The 20,259-nt window shown below is 39.8% G+C and overlaps 1 protein-coding gene across 1 annotated transcript in view; it reads left to right on the top strand.

Annotated features, from left to right (window-relative positions):
* The window catches only part of GNAI3 (G protein subunit alpha i3), a 44,593-nt gene that overhangs the window by 11,145 nt on the left and 13,189 nt on the right, over positions 1–20,259 (top strand). Inside the window, exons 2-3 of the mRNA XM_019956901.2 lie at positions 16,503–16,545; positions 16,667–16,808. Of these exons, the coding sequence (XP_019812460.1) occupies positions 16,503–16,545; positions 16,667–16,808 (185 nt within the window). The remainder of the gene's footprint in view (positions 1–16,502; positions 16,546–16,666; positions 16,809–20,259) is intronic.

Here is a 20,259-nt window from a genome sequence, read left to right as displayed (position 1 = left end):
AGACCCAGGGATCGAAATGCATCTCCTGCATTATGGGTGGATTCTTTACCACTGAGCCACCAAGGAAGCCCCTAGGTAAAGGTAAATATAGATAGAATTTTGGGGAAATCATCTAGAGACTTTGCATTCTCCTTTCCTTTTATTACCTCTCTTTTTTGCCATTCTGCTACTAATTCATGCTCTAATAAAGGTTAGTAGAAAGAAATACATGTATGAACCCACTTTTTGGGGTTTTGACTTATAGCCTTGGTGAGCATTTATATGGTAAAGGAAATTGAAATTGTAGACATCCATAGGGATGTATAACTGAATTTGAATTGAAACTGAACTGAAATTGTAGACAACTGAATTTATATTTTGTTACTGGTGAATTTTTAAAGTTGGCATTTGCATTCAATTAAATAGGCATTTAGAAAAGTGCTGTATGCTGCCATCAGTGTTTGAGACTTAGGTAGCAGTATGATTCTAATATTTTTAAATGTGAAAATTTGATGAATGGATGTAACATTACAGTTAACTTTGTAGGACATCACTGCTATGAATTATTTGTATGGGTTAAATGTGTATTTCACATTTCTGTTTCACAAGAAAATTTTGAGGCAGAGCTAGCTGGTAAGAAATGTGCCTATTTAAAAATAGTTTTCAGTCAGGTCACATGTATATACCATGTAATTTAGCCTTAGCACTACAGTGACTTTATGTTGCTCTGCTTTCAAAGAAATAAAAGGAAAGTTACTCACCAGAAGCCAGGATTAGAACATTGCAGCAGTCAGAAAATGAACCCCCTTCTTGCTCTCAAATGACTGATCCCTTAAGCACACTTGTTATATTTCATAAAAGTGAAGAAGAGAGCCTACTTCCCCCTTTTAATTGACTTGTTGTCCAAAGAAAACACATGATCTTTAGTAACACTGTTCATATTCTCAAGTGAAAATATTTTGAGGAGAGCTACTTGGCTAAGTGAGCTGCATCTTTTTTTTTTTTTTTTTTTAATATTTTGTCCCCATTTAGGTGGTTTATGAATGTTAACTTTCTACTTTATGGTTTATAATGTGGCTTGTAAAATGATAGGATCAAGTCCATGAAAGATGTGAAGCTGAACAAACCCTACACCACTGTGTAAGCCAGACATATCTTGGTTGTTAGAGATTAAAAAAAAAATTCTCCCCATCCCTTATTGCGTATTTACCTTCTAGAAATATTTAATGAAAAAGTAATTGATACTGAGAGGAGACACATAGGTAACTTCAGATAACTGGTAATGTTTAACTTTTTATATTGAGTAATAGGTACACATATATTTGTTTTGTCTTGCACATGTCATAAATATCTCTTTTTACATTCAGTATTTAATTGAAGCAACTTAAAAAGGTTTAAAGGCCAGAAAAGGGGTTTAAGCCAGTTCCATTCAAAGTGGTGGTCATGGTGGTTTTGTTTTGTTGGGTCACAAGGGATAGAAAACTCACTGAAACTAGCTTAGAGTTGAAGAGGGGAATTACTGTTAAACTAGAGATAGATTTATGAAAGTGCAGGAAGAGCTGAAGAATCAGGCTGCAGAAACTGAAGCAGTATTGGCATTGGCCACCTGTTGTCTGCCTTTATTCTGTTTCTTTCTCACTGTCTTCATTATTCACCATTTCTGCCTCTTTTTACTTTGTCCTTACTGATTCTCCTTTGTGTCTGCCTCTCTCCTTTGTCTCCTTGGTCCCATACATTCTCTCTTCCCTCAGTTATTTTTCGTGTCTTCTTTTGTGCAGTCTCTCTCACATGACATCTCTGAGTCTCTGTGTGCATTTGTTTATACTGTTTTCTCTCCAGACCAGCTTTCTGAATCCTTTCCTTTATGGGGGGACTTCCCTCATGTCTCAGACGGTAAAGAATCTGCCTGCAGTGCAGGAGACCTGGGTTTGATCCCTGGGTCAGGACAATCCTCCGGAGAAGGGAATGGCAACGCACTCCAGTCTTCTTGCCTGGAAAATTCCATGGACAGAGGAGCCTGGCAGGCTACAGTCCATGGTGTTGCAAAGAGTCAGACACGACTGAGCGACTAACATATCTTTATGGTATTGATGTGCTATAATGGTAGTCTTAGTTTTCACACATTGTGACCTTGTAGTTTAGGATGACTTTTTCTGTGTCTTCTAGTGCAGAGTCCTCCAATAATTGATTGGTTGAAATGGCAACCCACTCCAGTATTCTTGGCTGGAAAATCCCATGGACGGAGGAGCCTGGTAGGCTATACAGTTCATGGGATTGCAAAGAGTCAGATACGACTGAGTGACTTCACTCACTCACTCCAGTAAGGCACTTTGAGTGGTCTATCAACAAAATCTTTGCCAAACCTGAGAATGGACATTCTCAGCACCATGGGATAAAATGGTCATGAAATACAATCATGGCCACTGCTGACTTTCAAGGCCCACGAAAGGAGTTCAGGGTGAAAATCATAAATGAGGCACTCTGTGCTCTGGGAAAAACTGGCAGAACAGGCCTTCAGATAGTTAGATCCTTTCAGGAAAAGATTTTATGAGTTCCAATTCTTGCATCTTCTTATACCTAGAGAAACACTGACGTCATTAATGGTGACATCTGCTTTGGCTATTAAGAAAAATTTTACAGTTAAAAAGTCAAAATAGAGTGGCTATGGTTCAGACAGGGCTTCCCTTGTAGCTCAGTCGGTAAAGAATCTGCCTGCTGTGCAGAAGACCCGGGTTCGATCCCTGAGTTGGAGAAGGAAATGGCAACCCACTCCAGTATCTTTGCCTGGAAAATCTCATGGACAGAGGAGCCTAGTGGGCTGCAGTCCATGGGGTCGCAAAGAGTCAGGCACGACTGAGCGACTAACATTAACACACTCATCTTTTGGAGCTAGGTCACACAGGGTGTAGGTCTTCTGTCAGCCTGTGACTGGGTGGGTCCTGTGTGAGGTTTTTACTGATTATCCGGTCATAGAGAGGGCCATGGCCCAGATCCTGTAGTCCCCAACCCCCAAATGAAATAGGGATGTCTCCAGAAGAGGTTATGGGTAGGCAGGTACTCTTAATGTATCAATTAAGTTTAATAAAAATAGTGCACTTTTAGTCTCTTTGGTGATTGGTATATAGTTACTTCCTGGAAAAATCTTTCTCAGAGAGGAGACCCTTTATCTTTGTCCTAGTCACAACTCACTGCCATCTTTTATTGTTAAGATATTCATTCATTCTTTCATTCATTCAGTGAACAAATATGTAATGAGCACTCATAACATTTCTTACACTCTTTCAGGTATTGGATATAGAGTGGACAGGACAGATTGATAGCAGTTAATTTCACTGAAGCAGATAATGGGTATAAGAGAGCTGGAACAGGGTTTGAGAATAAAATTTAGAGGGGAATAGGGAGAATAGGGGGCTTCCCTGGTGGCTCAGATGGTAAAGAATCTGCCTGCAATGCAGGAGACCTGGGTTTGATCCGTGGATTGTGAAGATCCTCTGGAGGAGGGCATGGCAACCCACTCCAGTATTCTTGCCTGGAGAATCCCATGGACAGAGGAGCCTGGTGGGCTACAGTCCATGGGGTCGCAAAGAGTCGGTCATGACTGAGGGCCTAAGTACAGCTCAGGGAAAATAGGAGACTTGTGAGTGAGTCCAAATTTATTGTCAAATATAGTTGTGAGGTGAGAGTTGAAGACGTAACCACGAGTGGGTGTGGGCTGACTGAAGATAGCAGAGGAGTGGAAATGTCCTGTTTCTGTTAACTGCCCAACATTGAAAATTCCATCTATCGCAACTGGCATTCGCAAAATGTTGATTAGGCAACCACTGAATCTCATAGAAACTCAAGCCATTTCCCCCACAGTTATTATGTGTCTACTCTGTCCTACAATGTGCTCTAGATTGGGGATAGGGACACAAAAAGAAGGCAGTGTTTTTGTGCTTTCGAGGAGCAAGCTTTTGAGTTTAGGGCTAGTGGAATACTAAACAGACCCCAACTCAAATACTTAAAATAATTTGTTCAAATATTAGTGTTTTGGTGTTTGACATTAGCCTATGTAGGATCAAATTGAACCTGGTCAGAGTCACTTTGAAGGAGAATTACATAGATGTGGAAGGATTTTCAGGTTGTACCAAAAAGTTTCATTACCATTTTAATCAAAATCAAGAAAAACCCATTAGCAGTTTATGAGATTAGGAGCTGGAAAGAGAGTCAAAAATTTTTTTCTTATTGAGTATCCAGAGCTGGCTAGAGATAAAATGAGTTGATGTGACTGGGAAGGACAGTTTGGGGCTTAATTTTGGAAATTAACCTCTAGGGCTGATGCTGAAAGGAAATAATCTGTGCCAGCCATCAGAGCAGGGAGTATTAATTGACTGTGTTCAGAGGGAATAGGGGAGGCTTCAGCAAAGAGTTGAGATTGAATTGAATAGTATTTTCAAGAATGTTTAAATGCAGAAGACTGGCATGCTTAGAGGGACAGTGAGCTAGGTGAAAAAATTATATTTTAGGTTAAGGAAACTTGTTAATTTCACAAGAAAAATAGATCTAACTTCTCCTTTAAGACCATAAATTCCTAAACTTATTTGTCTTTGAAGTCACAGTGTCTAGCAGTGCCAGGCAATGCAAGATATGTTTGTGTTTTGTTTGTTTGTTTGTTTCAAAGGCTGAATAACAATTTTTGTTTGTTCTGTGATGTTTTCCCCATCTGTAATTTTGCTAACCATTTCTTTTACTGAGTTAGAAAGCTGGAAACTAGTCTTTGTGTTAAGCATCGTACCTTGAGACCTTCCCTGGTGGCTCAGACGGTAAAGCGTCTGCCTACAATGCGGGAGACCCGGGTTCGATCCCTGGGTCGGGAAGATCCCCTGGAGAAGGAGATGGCAACCCACTCCAGTATTCTTGCCTGGAAAATCCCATGGACGGAGAAGCTTGGTTGGCTACTGTCCATGGGGTCGCAAAGAGTCGGACACGACGGAGCAACTTCACTATCACTATCACTGTCGTACCTTGAAAAGCATGTTGGATGAAATGTCAGTTTTTTACCTTAATCTGAATTTTTATTCTGTTAGCTACTTTTGCCTTAATAGAAAGGAATCAGTATGAACAATAGATAATCTTTTTTAAAACATTTATTTTTAATTGAAGGATAATTGCTTTACAGTATTGTGTTGATTTATGCCAAACATCAACATGAGACCCCTCCCACAATAGATAATCTTATTGTAAATAGCATGAATTGTGCATCTGTGATCTTTAGTTATAGATATTCACATTTTTTTTTAATGAATAGTAATCAACTTGAATGTTATTCTAGTTTGAGACTGTATAAATACAGAGTATCCTTGAGCATGATTATAGGAGCTTGGCTGCTAAATAGCTCTTACCTTCTCACTGTTGTTGCGCTCTTTAATTCTTTCTGCTCTTTGTTCCTTCTTGACTAGAGTACATAATTGGAGAACATGCTGATCACTGTATTATGGTAGTACTGTGGATTGTTGAATTAATAGGAAGATGTGGCTCCATGGTTTGATTTGAAGCCTCTGTGTGTCAGAATTAGTTAGTCTGCCTTTAGTATTATAATACAGTCATTGAATATTAGCATACAGCCATAAAGCACATTGAGGCCAAAATCCTTCACCTTTTATGTATAAGGAAACTCGGCATTAAATGAGGTTACTTGCCCACCGTCACAAGCTAGTCATGGCAGAGCTAGCACCAAAGTCTCCTCTTGCATAGTGTGTTACTACGTGGCTGCCCTGGTGGCTCAGGCGGTAAAGAATCTCCCTGCAGTGTGGGAGACCCAGGTTCAATCCCTGGGTTGGGAAGATCACCTGGAGAAAGGCATTTGACTAAAAAAATCTTTTTAAGTGCCTGAGTTGTAAATGAAAGGTGAAAATAATTTAGAAAGAAAAATAAAATGTACTGACCAAGCTTTCAATTTGCTGTGGGAGAGATGCTGTCTATACCTATATGTTCCAGTCATGTGTTCCCATAGTCTGATTTTGGAGGCCTATGGAGAGTCCATGAGCTGTATCTTGGTCTAGCACTGGCTAGAGGGTTATCCAAAAATAGTGACATGCTGAGGGCTCTCCAGACCTCTAGAAAAGGGGTTATGCTGCAGCTATAATCCTGGGCTTTTAGAAGTTTCATGATTTTTCCACAGAAACAAGTATTTGAAAGGAAGAGAGATTTTTCAGGTGCCACTGGAGTAACTACTAGTATATGAGGTAGAAGGAGGTAGTAGTGCAGAGACCTGTGGGGGAGCTTAAGAAACAGCTGCAGAGGTGCAGATGGGTGAGAAGTGTGGGAGCAGAGATAGCAGACAGGAGAATCTAGAACTGAAAATAGATTTAAGGAAGAAAGTGTCTTTGTTCCTCAGGGTGGGGCAGAGAAAATGACTAATGCTTTGATGTATTTGCTGCAGCTTTTAGGTTGTAAGTTGCTGTTTAAGTGTGTGAATCCAGATTCTATCTATAGTATTGTTGTTGTGAGAGAGCAGCTAAGTAATTACACCATTTCTACTGTGATTTTGAACCAACATCAATATCCAGTATCCAACAAGTTTTTATTAAGTTAAGCTCTTTGGGCCTTAACATCACTTGGTGGTACTCAGAACAGAGAAAACAGCATTCACAAATAATGGCTAGTTAAAATTTATTGAATACCTACTATGTACTGGGCACTGCTCTAAGAACCTCCTATGGACCCCTGTTTTATAGATGAAGAAATTTATTATACCTGATGGCACATAAATATGAAAAAGCATAATAAACTCACGTACCTTCTTTGGGTTGACTTTAAAGTTTTCTTTTAGTCAAAAGTGAAAGAGAAAAAGAGGAGGTATCAGGTGACATGGTGTTTTTGAGCGTCAGCCATCTTTCAGGGTTTTTAAAATCAGTGTGTATGTAAGCTAAATGTGTTTCCTGATATATAATGATTTATTTATGTTAGCAATTCACTGACCTTAAAAAGAAAATCTGCAAAGAAATCATCACTACCTCTTCTTTTCATACCCATAATATAGTATATGTTGTGGGAAGAAATAGAGGGGGCCTATGATGAAACCTGCTCTCAAGGAGCTCCTTAAAAGTAAAATTTAGAATATATTTAGGTAATTACAGTGATTTTACAGTAGACTATGTACTGGTAAATTGGTTTTGGTTTTACAGTGTTGGTGATTGTGTGCACCAAGCTGTACACATGTTTCTTTCTTGTTCTGTTTGACAGTTTATAACATGATTTTTAAATTATTAATAATTCTATTCCTTTATTCTCTGCAGACTGCCTTGCTTCTTTTATTGAAAACAGCATCTAACTTAGTTATTTGTCTTCATTTTCTCCTTTTTTCCTTTTTATATAGGATGTCCCTTAGATAAATATTGTTATAAGGATAAATCTTTTAAGCCAAACTTATCCCATTCCTTCCTGTCTCTGGAAACTTTCAGATTTTTCCCCTGTATATCCTGTCGCCTGCCCAGTTCTGCCTCTTCTGCCTACAAAGTCATCTTCAGTTCCTTCCGCTCCAAGCCAGAGTCGGTCTTTGCAATTCCTTTGTGTCTACTCCATTCTTTATATCCTTACTGTTGAAGATTGGACATAGTTAAATGAATCTCTCCTTCAACTTGATGAATTTTGAAGGAAGATATGTAAAAAGATGTAGGTAAAATTAGGAAGTTTCAAACCCCACATGTATATTAGGGGAAGAAGGTGAGACAAGGAAAGCAGTTTAGGGAAAACCTAAGAATGAGAAGTTACTAGAGAACTTACTTTTGAAGCAGTGGAGCACAGAGGATTGAGGTGAAAGTAAAGAGTTCAGACTAATAAGAAAAAGGCTTATAGAAAATGTTTTAAGAATTTGGAGAATTATTAGATAAACTGATTTTTTTTTTTTCTAAAATAGAGCCTTTTGGAGATGATGAGAAGGAAGAGGGGCCTTAAGCTAGAAGTTTGAGAAAATTATAGCAGTAACATACAATAGATGTAATGTCAGGCTCAGGCATGTGAAGAATAGAAAGGATTAATCTGAGAAATGCATAAGAAGAAGATTTTATTACAGCCTGATGTAAAGAAAGAAGGGTGAGTGGCTTCCAGATGACTCTTAGATTTCGTGTTGGAAGAAAGATAAGATGGTGGTGCTTTTCATAATGATCTAGAAACTGAATGGGTCAAAGACTTGGTATAAAGTGATTCTTTTCTTTTCTTGTATGAAGTGCCATGGAATGCCCCCTGAAACAGATCCTGTGTTTAGTTCTGTGGTAAGAGGTGCTTTCTTTTAAGAGATAGAACTGGATGCCTGGTAAAAACCTGTATGTTGTGTGATAATGTTGTATGATAAAGAGAAGACAAAGTGACATTTTATGAGTAGGTTTGGAAAAACATGAGAGAGAGCAACATTTAAAAAAAATCAGCACCTTCATAGAGTAGAACTTAGTGGGATGAGTAGAAATTGATTCTGAGATTAATAAACTTATTTCACTCAAAATAATCCAACATCAGTGATTGAAATGCTGTTTTCATTATATAAAAGATTGGTACACATTACTTCATTAATCGCTACTTTTCATAGTTAATTTTGTAGTTATTGCTAACATAGGATAATCTGGGAATTGTGTGTCTGAGACTGTATAAAATGTAACTGGTATGCTATTGTATTCTCTTCCTCAGAATGAAATCATTAAGGTTTTTTTAGATATGCATGGGCAAAATCACTTCTTTCCAACACTGCTATTCAGTTCAGTTCAGTCACTCAGTCGTGTCCGACTCTTCGTGATCCCATGGACTGCATGCAGCACGCCAGGCTTCCCTTTACATCACCAGCTCCTGGAACTTACTCAAACTCATGTCCATCGAGTTGGTGATGATATCCAACCATTTCATCCTTTTTCATCCCCTTCTCTTCCTGCCTTCAATCTTTGCCAGCATCAGGGTTTTTTCAAATGAATCAGTTCTTCCCATCAGGTGGTCAAAGTATTGGAGTTTCAGCTTCAGCATCAGTCCTTCCAATGAATATTCAGGGCTGATCTCCTTTAGGATGGACTGTTTGGATCTCCTTTCAGTTCAAGGTACTCTCAAGAGTCTTCTTCAACACCACAGTTCAAAAGCACCAATTCTTCAGTGCGCAGCTTTCTCTGTAGTCCAATTCTCACATCCATACATGACTACTGGAAAAACCATAGCTTTGACTAGACAGACCTTTGTTGGCAAAGTAATGTTTCTGCTTTTTAATATGCTATCTATGTTGGTCATAGCTTTTCTTCCAAGGAAAAAGCGCCTTTTAATTTCGTGGCTGCACTTACCATCTGCACTGATTTTGGAGCCCCCTAAAATAAAGTCTGCCACTGTTTCCATTGTTTCCCCATCTATTTGCCATGACGTGATGGGACCAGATGCCATGATCTTAGTTTTCTGAATGTTGAGTTTTAAGCCAACTTTTTCACTCTCCTCTTTCACTTTCATTGAGAGGCTCTTTAGTTCTTCTTCACTTTCTGCCATAAGGGTGGTGTCATCTGCCTATCTGAGGTTATTGATATTTCTCCAGGTAATCCTGATTCCAACTTCTGCTTCACCCAGCCCAGCATTTCTCACGATGTACTCTGCATGTAAGTTAAATAAGCAGGGTGACATTATATAGCCTTGATGTACTACTTTCCCAATTTGGAACCAGTCTGTTGTTCCATGTCCAGTTCTAACTATTGCTTCTTGTCCCACATACAGATTTCTCAGGAGGGAGGTCAGGTCATCTTCATTTCTTGAAGAATTTTCCACAGTTTGTTTTGATCCATAACAGCCAGAGGCTTTGGCGCAGTCAATAAAGCAAAAGTAGATGTTTTTTTGGAATGCTCTTGCTTTTTCGATGATGCAGTTTGATGTATGGCAATTTGAACTCTGGTTCCTCTGCCTTTTCTAAATCCAGCTTGAACATCAGGAAGTTCACGGTTCACATACTGTTGAAGCCTCCTGGCTTGGAGAATTTTGAGCAGTACTTTGCTAGTGTATGAGATGAGTAAGGTTGTGCGGTAGTTTAAGCATTCTTTGGCATTGCCTTTCTATGGGATTGGAATGAAAACTCACCTTTTCCAGTCCTGTGGCCACTGCTGAGTTTTCCAAATTTGTTGGCATATTGAGTGCAGCACTTTCACAGCATCATCTTTTAGGATTTGAAATAGCTCAACTGGAATTCCATTACCTCCACTAGCTTTGTTCATAGTGATGCTTCCTAAGGCCCACTTGACTTCACATTCCAGGATGTCTGGCTCTAGGTGAGTGATCACACCACCATGGTTATCTGGGTCATGAAGATCTTTTTGTATAGTTCTTCTGTGTATTCTTGCCACCTCTTCTTAATATCTTCTGCTTCTGTTAGGTACATACCATTTCTGTCCTTTATTGTGCCCATCTTTGCATGAAATGTTATCTTGGTATCTCTGATTTTCTTGAAGAGATCTCTAGTCTTTCCCATTCTATTGTTTTCCTCTATTTCTTTGCATTGATCACCGAGGGAGGCTTTCTCATCTCTCCTTGCTGTTCTTTGGAACTCTGCATTTAGATGGGTATATCTTTCCTTTTCTCCTTCGCCTTTTGCTTCTCCTCTTTTCACAGCTACTTGTGAGGACTCCTCAGACAACCATTTTGCCGTTTTGCATTTCTTTTTCTTGGGGATGGTCTTGATTACTGCCTCCTGCACAGTGTCAGAACCTCTGTCCATAGTTCTTCAGGCACTCTATCAGATCTAGTCCCTTAAATCTATTTGTCAATTCTACTGTATAATCAAAAGGGATTTGATTTAGGTCATACCTGAATGGTGTAGTGGTTTTCTCTACTTCAATTTATGTCTGAATTTTGCAATAAGGAGCCCATGATCTGAGCCACAGTCAGCTCCCAGTCTTGTTTTGCCTCTCCATTTTTGGCTGCAAAGAATATAAACAACTTGATTTCAGTACTGGCCATCTGGTGATGTCCACGTGTAGAGTCTTCTCTTGTGTTGTTGGAAGAGGGTGTTTGCTATGATGAGTGTATTCTCTTGGCAAAACTCTGTTAGCCTTTGCCCTGCTTAATTTTGTAATCCAAGGGCAAATTTGCCTGTTACTCCAGGTATGTCTTGACTTCAGATTTTTGCGTTCCAGCCCCCTATAATGAAAAGGACATCTTTTTTGGGTGATAGTTCTAGAAGATCTTGTAGGTGAGGTCTTCATAGAACCGTTCAACTTGAGTTTCTTCACTACCGTAAGAAAGTTCTTTGTGTGCTACTTGATTGTTACTATTTTAGTACCACCCCTGATTGTCAATTAAGTGGTAAGAACAGAGATAAAACCATATATAAATGTTCTTTTTGATTCTGTAAAAATGTAGATATCTGGAATTTTAAAATGATTTGAATGTTATTTCAACCAGTTTTGGTTGATAAAGTTGAGAAATATTAACAACGGATTATAAAGGATTATGCTTTTAAAACAAAAGTTATTCATCTGTTCAACGTTGCTTACCTATGTAACCAATTTATATCAAGTGCAGTTCTAGACCCTCGGAATACAAGGATGAGTAAACATTCATGGAGCTTATATTTTGTGGAGAAGACAGGAAATGAACAAATAAATAATGTGAAGAAGTGATTGGTAGTTTGTAAAATATAACAGAGTAAAAGGAGAGAATGTGATCAAGTAGGGGCTGTTTTGATAGATGAGTCAGGGAAGGCTGTTTTGATAGATGAGTCAGGGAAGGCTGTTTTGAGGGAAGCAGAAACCTGGATGCAGAAGATATTGCAAAAATTTATTCCAGGCAGAAGGAATGGTAAATGTGAAAATCATGAGTCAGGATCTAGCTCATTGAGAACCAGTTTGGTATGTTGGAGGAAAAGCAAGAAAGCTGGTCTGACAAGTGCAGAGAACAAAGTGTAGAATAATAGGAATTGAGGGTGAGGGAGCAGGCAGGGGCTGAAGCATATTGGGCCTTATTGCCTGTAAATTTTATTTTGAGTGTAATTGGACAATATAGGAGAGTTTGGGGACAGAGTTGTGACAAGGTCTGATTTACATTTTACAAAATTCATTCCAGCTAGTGAGTGGAAAAGTGACCATAGGAAAGGTGAGATCTGAAGCATTCGACCATTTGGAGTCTTTTGCAGTGACTAGGTCTGTGATTTCCAGTATACTCATGACCATCCATTGTGGTGCAAGAAGTAACTGTTAGAGCTGTATATTTATATTTATTTTTAAAAGTTAAGCTCTACTAATTCAGTACACATATCTGTCCTGGCACCCACAGTCCCTCTGTATATTAGCTGCATGTCACCAGTTTTGGCCTGAGCAGGTGGGTAAATGCTGATGTCATTTACTGAGAAGACGTGGTAGAGCAAGGTTGGTTTGAGGATCAGGGTGGGGAAGCAGTAACTCATTTTGGACATTGTGAGATGTCTACTAGAAATATGAGATTATCAGGTAAGAGATTTACATTTATGACCCTGGAGTCCAGGTTAGAAGCCAGGATTTAGATTAGAGATTGAGAATCATTAGCAAAGAGGCAGTGTACAAGAACTTTGGAACCATCCTGTGTAAATGCAGTTTTCAACTTTGGCATTCACTGTGTAATGGTGGACAAGTTAATTTACCATCTCTATAAAACGGAGATAGTAATAACATGTGCGTCACTGGGTTATTGTGAGGGTTAAACGAGTTAACACAAGCAGAGTGTTTGAACAGTGTCTAGCATGTATTCAGTGGATGTTGCTGTTGCTGCTGCTGCTAAGTCGCATCAGTCGTGTCCGACCCTGTGCGACCCCATGGCAGCCCACAGGCTCCCCCGTCCCTGGGACTCTCCAGGCAAGAACACTGGAGTGGGTTGCCATTTCCCTCTCCAACCATGAAAGTGAAAAGTGAAAGTGAAGTTGCTCAGTTGTGTCCGACTCCTAGCGACCCCATGGACTGCAGCCTACCAGGCTCCTCCGTCCATGGGATTTTCCAGGCAAGAGTACTGGAGTGGGGTGCCATTGCCTTCTCCCCAGTGGATGTTAACTGTTACCAATTTATGAATGGTGTTTAAAACTATGAGGTTAGATGCAATGGCCTAGAGAGTCAGTGTAGGTAGAGAAAGCATCCAGGGAAGGAGCCCTGAAGCAATACAACCTTTAGAATTCAGAGACAGGACAGAAGACACTGAGGAGTGGGGTAGGAGTCAGACCAGTAGGGTGTGGGTTCTAGTAGCTGCCTAGTGAAGAAAATATTTCAGGAAGAGTCATCAACTTGGACAAATTCTGCTTTTGAGGGTTTGAGTAAGATGAGGACTGAGAATTGACCATTGGATTTGTTAAGATGGAAGTTACTGAAGACATTGAGAAGTGGTTTCAGTTGAGAAGTGCATAAACATCTGATTGGAATAGGTTAAGGAGAATTGGGGGTACAGAATTGGACAACATAGAGGGGTTTGGGTATAAGAGGAAGAGAGAAAATGAAGCGGTAGCTAGAGAAAGATTTGTGGAGTCAAGAAAAGGTAGAAAGTGGGGTGTGTTTGAGGGACTTCCCAGGTGGCGCTAGTGGTAAAGAACCTGCCTGCCAATGCAGAAGACATGGGTTTGATCCCTGGGTGAGAAAGATCCCCTGGAAGAGGGCATGGCAACTCACTCCAGTATTCTTGCCTGGAGAATCCCATGGACAGAGGAGCCTAGTGGCCTATAGTCCATGGGATCGCAAAGAGTTAGACGCAGCTGAAGTGACTTAGTACACATGCATGCATGGGGTGTGTTTGTATTGATTATAAGATAGAAGGTCAAATAGCAAGTTTGTATACTGATGAGAGCGAACCAGTGGGTAGAGAAAACTCAATGATGTTTGAGTGACATGGACTAATTGTAGCAGCCAAGACCTTGAGTAGGTAAAATAAGGTGGATAAGTGCAAAGTTTGGAGGGGTTAGTCTTAAGATAGTTCATCCACTGGTGAAGGTAGAGAAGATTAATGGAGGTGCAGATAGACGAGGTGGCAAGAATACACAGAAAAGTGAAAGTGAAGTGGCTCAGTCGTATCCGACTCTTTGCGACCCCGTGGACTGTAGCCCACCAGGCTCCTCTGTCCATGGGATTCTCCAGGCAAGAGTACTGGAATGGGGTGCCATTGCCTTCTCCAGGGGATCTTCCCAACCCAGAAGAACTATACGAAAAGATCTTCATGACCCAGATAACCACGGTGGTGTGATCACTCACCTAGAGCCATACATCCTTCACATACATCCTGAAATGTGAAGTCAAGTGGGCCTTAGGAAGCATCACTATGAACAAAGCTAGTGGAGGTGATGGGATTCCAGTTGAGCTATTTCAAATCCTAAAAGATGATGCTGTGAAAGTGCTGCACTCAATATGCCAACAAATTTGGAAAACTCAGCAGTGGCCACAGGACTGGAAAAGGTGAGTTTTCATTCCAATCCCATAGAAAGGCAATGCCAAAGAATGCTCAAACTACTGCACAACCTTACTCATCTCACACACTAGCAAAGTACTGCTCAAAATTCTCCAAGCTAGGAGGCTTCAACAGTATGTGAACCGTGAACTTCCTGATGTTCAAGCTGGATTTAGAAAAGGCAGAGGAACCAGAGTTCAAATTGCCATACATCAAACTGCATCATCGAAAAAGCAAGAGCATTCCAGAAAAACATCTACTTTTGCTTTATTGACTACGCCAAAGCCTTTGTGTGGATCAAAACAAACTGTGGAAAATTCTTCAAGAGATGGGAATACCAGACGATCTGACCTCCCTCCTGAGAAATCTGTATGCGGGTCAAGAAGCAACAGTTAGAAGTGGACATGGAACAGCAGCCTGGTTCCACATTGGGAAAGTAATACATCAAGGGTGTATATTGTCACCCTGCTTATTTAACTTCTATGCAGAGTACATCGTGAGAAATGCTGGGCTGGATGAAGCACAAGTTGGAGTCAGGATTGCCAGGAGAAATATCAATAACCTCAGATAGGCAGATGACACCACCCTTATGGCAGAAAGTGAAGAAGAACTAAAGAGCCTCTCAATGAAAGTGAAAGAGGAGAGTAAAAAGTTGGTTTAAAACTCAACATTCAGAAAACTAAGATCATGGCATCTGGTCCCATCATGTCATGGCAAATAGATGGGGAAACAATGGAAACAGTGGCAGACTTTATTTTGGTGGGCTCCAAAATCAGTGCAGATGGTAAGTGCAGCCATGAAATTAAAAGGCACTTTCTCCTTGGAAGAAAGCTATGACCAACATAGATAGCATATTAAAAAGCAGAAACATTACTTTGCCAACAAAGGTCTGTCTAGTCAAAGCTATGGTTTTTCCAGTAGTCATGTATGGATGTGAGAATTGGACTACAGAGAAAGCTGAGCACTGAAGAATTGGTGCTTTTGAACTGTGGTGTTGAAGAAGACTCTTGAGAGTACCTTGAACTGAAAGGAGATCCAACCAGTCCATCCTAAAGGAAATCAGTCCTGAATATTCTTTGGAAGGATTGATGCCAAAGCTGAAACTCCAATACTTTGACCACCTGATGGGAAGAACTGATTCATTTGAAAAAACCCTGATGCTGGCAAAGATTGAAGGCAGGAAGAGAAGGGGACCACAGAGGATGAAATGGTTGGATGGCATCACCAACTCGATGGACTTGAGTTCGAGCAAGCTCTGGGAGTTGATGGACAGGGAAGCCTGGTGTGCTGCAGTTCATGGTGTCGTAAAGAGTTGGACATAACTGAGTGACTGAACTGAACTTAGATAGATTGAAGGGTTTGGTTATGGGAAAATGAGATAATTTTTTCAGAGTGTTTTACGTTTGCCCATAAGAAGGAGGCAGAATCATTAGCTGAGAGTCAGAGTGGGAAGGGGTTTGTAAAGTTTGAGAGAGAAGAGGTGGTATCGGATAGGCATCTTGGGAAGTAAGACAGAGTTCACTAGGGAAGTGCAGGTGGAATGTCAGGGCATTCAGGGGCCCCGTGGCTGAGGAGGGAAGTGTGATTTTGAGGGAATATACAGTGGAAAGGTGGTAGAGACAACGCCCCCTCTGCTTCTGTTTTGAACTCTTTAGTCATGGCCTAGAATTGACCATTGGATTTGTTAAGATGGAAGTTTCTTCTCAGGTTCATGGATATAGACAGAGGAATTAGTGAAAGTGAATAAGCCAAAAAATAATCATTTCCTTTTTGCCTGTATTCAGTACCTGTATCATGCACAATGTTTCATGTAGATGATGAGTTTGTAGAGGTGTGTATGTTGCCATATCTCCTTTAGAGTGCCTGCTTTACACAAGTTATATCAAGATGGCACTGGGACACTTTCAATGAATTATATTTGGTTGGTGAAGAAAGTAAAAAAATATGTGTGTGTGTGTGTGTGTGTGTGGTGTGTGTGAAATCTCTAATGGAGAAGCTTTGTAGTTTTTCCTGATAGAAAAACCTCATCAAAGTTTTCCCTGGGACCTGTGGTTTCTGTTAATCTAGAATTATCACTCATGTTGACTTCATACTTTTGAGCTGGATTACAGATGAATTCAAAGTCTGGTTTTCTTTTCTTTCAGGTGCTGGAGAATCTGGCAAAAGCACTATTGTGAAACAGATGAAGTAAGTTGGAACATGGTCTTTTGTAAAACTGTTCGATATGTTTCCTCAAAATGCGTAAAAGTCCATAGTGTCTTTCATTTAAGTTCCATGGTAATGATTTGTGGTTTTCTTTTTTTTAAAGAATCATTCATGAAGATGGCTATTCAGAGGAAGAATGTAAACAATATAAAGTAGTTGTCTACAGCAATACTATACAGTCTATCATTGCAATCATAAGAGCCATGGGACGGCTAAAGATTGACTTTGGGGAAGCTGCCAGAGCAGTAAGTGCTTCTCATTTCCTCTTTACTTGCCCTTTTTCAGTAGATGCAGTTAAGCAAAATCTGCTTCATGTTTTAGGGAAATAAATTTAAGTGACAAGATGTAGCAAAGTACTGTATGCTCATTTGAGATGTGTTAACTATCTACTTTAAGAGATATTTGATTACTGCCACAAATATAAATCTAGGAAATCGGATTCTGTGGATATACTGTAGGTTTTTGTGGTAACTTTTATTTACTTGCTGCTTTTACAGCACTGTTGACGTTTGTAGTAGTAAATGATAATAAATTAAAATGATCTAAAAGAGGTTGTCATGATAAGTAGCTCTGCTTTCTGAGGTGTAGAGATTAAAAACAAATATCAGTCTCTGGGATAAACTTGATAAGGACATGAACACTAAGTCAATTTTAGAGGCGATTTTCTGGTATTCAAGAATACTGTGTCCTTATACTACACTGTACTATAGGCTATAGAATTGAGTTTTACCATGTCCTAGTATAATTTTTGAAATGCCAGATATTCAGAAGTTGTGTTGATTGATTATAATACTTATTGGGCCCTGAAAGTGTAGTTTGTAAATTAAGATATTTGATACAGTGGGGAGAGGGCCAAAATGAAGGTGCAGGATTTTTTATATCATCATTAGCTAAATTTCAAGAGAAGGCTGGGAATGTATAGAATGCTTTCCTAGAACTAAGGGAGTCATCAGCTGTGTTCATTGTCATACTTAGGTGCTATGGTCAATAAAAGGAAGTGACTTTGGGAGACTGCCTGGAAAGGCAAAGCCTCTATGTCTGTAAAGTAGCTTAGGAACTCTTCTAAGCAACTGTCAACTTTTCATATGCAAATTAATATTCAGTAAATAAGTGGGAAACATATTGGAGGGAATCATAGTAAAAGGATGGTTATAATTGATAATGTTAGACTAGGAAGTCTGGAGGTGCCATGAAGGAAGGGAAGCTGTAATAAGGATTGTAAAATGATTGGAGAGAAGAGAGCAAAAGAAAAAGTGAAGAGGAATGTGTGGGGCATGACTTTGACGTTTTTGTAGAAATTCCATATCACAGAAATTAGAGACTGTTTTTCTAACCCTCTGAGCAGGAAAAATGTGGTAGCTGAGACAAGAATAAATGAAGTCTTTATTTTTGTCTTATTCCTTTCTATCCTTTCTCTCACCAGCCTGACTTCTTCTTCCCCACACCATCTACCAGTTCTTTCTCGTTTTCTTACTTTCTTCCTCTTTTCTCATTCCTTCTTATCACCCAACTCTGTTTATCTGTCGTATTTGCTATATCCAGTAACTGGTTAGTAATACTCTCTTCCCTCTCTTTGTTGGCTTTTTCTCCGTCTCAGTTATTTACTTACTTTCTTAATTTCCTCCTTTTTTATTTCTCACTCTCTATCTGACCTCCTTTCTATCCTGGCCATTCCTTCTTCCTTCCTTTCTTTCCTCTGTCAAATTAGTTGTTATTAATCTTTGAGTCCCATCATTCCTTTGTCACCAGACGCAGTTGACATTCTGTCTTAGAATGTTCAGGCTGCTATAATAAAATGCCACAGATTCAGTAGCTTATAAATAACTGAAATTTGTTCCTCATACTTCTGAAGGCTGGAAGCCTGAGAACTGGGTGCCAGCATGGTCTGGTTAGAGCTCTCTTCCAGGTTGCAGACTTCTTGCTGTGTTCTCACTAGGCAGGAGGGGAAGGGATCTCTGGAATCTCTTTTATAAGGGCATTCACCCATTCGTGAGGGTGCCACCCTGATGACCTAAGCATCTCCCAGAGGGCCTACCTCCTAAAACTATCACTTGGAGATTAGGATTTCAACATAGAAATTTGAGGCGGATACAAACATTCACACCATACTATCCCTCTTCCTTTCATTTCTTTTTTGATCAAATCAGTACCATTAATTTCCAGGTCCTAACACTCCTGTGTCACCAGAAGCAGTTGACATTGTTAATTCCTCTCATGCCTGCTGAATCACCTAGTTCTCCAGCATCTACTCATCATAATCTACAACCCTATATAATTTTTTGAAGTTTTTCTTTTTTTTCCTTTCGTATGTAAGGATTTATATTTATAGCTCCTCACTTATCTTTTGCTAGTTTTTTTGTAGTTGGTAGGAGAGTGAATGGAAAAGCATAGAACTGGTGTGGGATAGGTTGCTTTTTCATATTTGCTTTATAGGTGGAGGTATGATGTTCACTGAAAAGAGGAGCCTCTTTATGGACCTATAAAAGAGGGTTTATTGTGGACAAGCAGGAGTAGGTCTCTAGAAGGGGTTAAGGGAAAGATGTTTCCTCCTAAAGCTTAACGAAGTCAAGACAGCAAAAATATGTAGCAGTATCTCTGTTTTAAAGTTTCTGAAATTAGAATCATGATATTTAAAAAAACTAATACTTATTAAGGTTTTTGAATACTTGCATGAGTATAGGTCAAATTTCAGAACCAAGGGACTATGAAGTCTTTATTTTTTTAAACTTTTTTTAATTAAAAAAAAATTTAGTTTAATTTTTGGCTGTGCTGGGTCTTTGTTGCTGCGTAGGCATTTCTCTGGTTGCTGTGAGTGAGGGGTACTCTCTAGTTGTGGTGCATGGGCTTCTCATTGCTGTGGTTCTGTTGTTGGGGCGCACGGACTCTAGGGGGTGTGGGCTTCAGTAGTTGTGGCTCCCAGGCTCTAGAGCACAGGCTCAGTGGTTGTGGCATAAGGGCTTAGTTGCTCTGGCAGTATGTGAAGGCTTCCTGGATTAGGAATCAAACCTGTGTCTCCTGCATTAGCAGGCAGATGCTTTACCACTGAGCCACCAGGGACATCCCTATAAAATCTTTAAATGTTAAATAAGGCAGTATACCATATGTAACTTCCTTGGTGGCTCAGACATCTGCCTGCAGTGCGGGAGACCCAGGTTCGATCCTTGGGTCAGGAAGATCCCCGGGAGAAGGAAATGGCAACCCACTCCAGTATTCTTGCCTGGAAAATCCCATGGACAGAGGAGCCTGGTAGGCTGCAGTCCATGGGTTTATACCATATACGTAGAAGGACATGCCCACTGTTGAGTACATTGCCAGTTTGTGTAATTTTTGAGCTTTTCTCATTCGTTCCTTTTTTATAAAATTATTATCTCTGAAAATAGAGGAGGGGAATATAGATATTAGATAAAGTTTATTAAAGGGGGGTGGGTCTCAAATACTACTGGGAAAAATACTGGAAAGAATCGCAAAAGGAGAATATTACCTGATTACTTGTAATATAGTTGATTGCCCCCCTTCCCCCTTTACTACTACTTTATGAATTTGTTTAGCAGTTGCATTCTTACAGTTAATTAAAAATCTCCTGAGACAGATAAATAATTAGATTCAAGGCAGGGAAATCATCCCATGAGATCTGTGTTTATTTTTAAAGTATCTGACAAGCAGGGCTTGTTAGGACAAAGCAGTCACAATTCTCAC

The sequence above is a fragment of the Bos indicus genome, chromosome 3, assembly GCF_029378745.1.
Source record: "Bos indicus isolate NIAB-ARS_2022 breed Sahiwal x Tharparkar chromosome 3, NIAB-ARS_B.indTharparkar_mat_pri_1.0, whole genome shotgun sequence".
NCBI lineage: Eukaryota > Metazoa > Chordata > Mammalia > Artiodactyla > Bovidae > Bos > Bos indicus.
The sequence above is the reverse complement of the archived record's forward strand: the minus strand, read 5'-3'. Positions and strand labels throughout refer to the sequence as shown.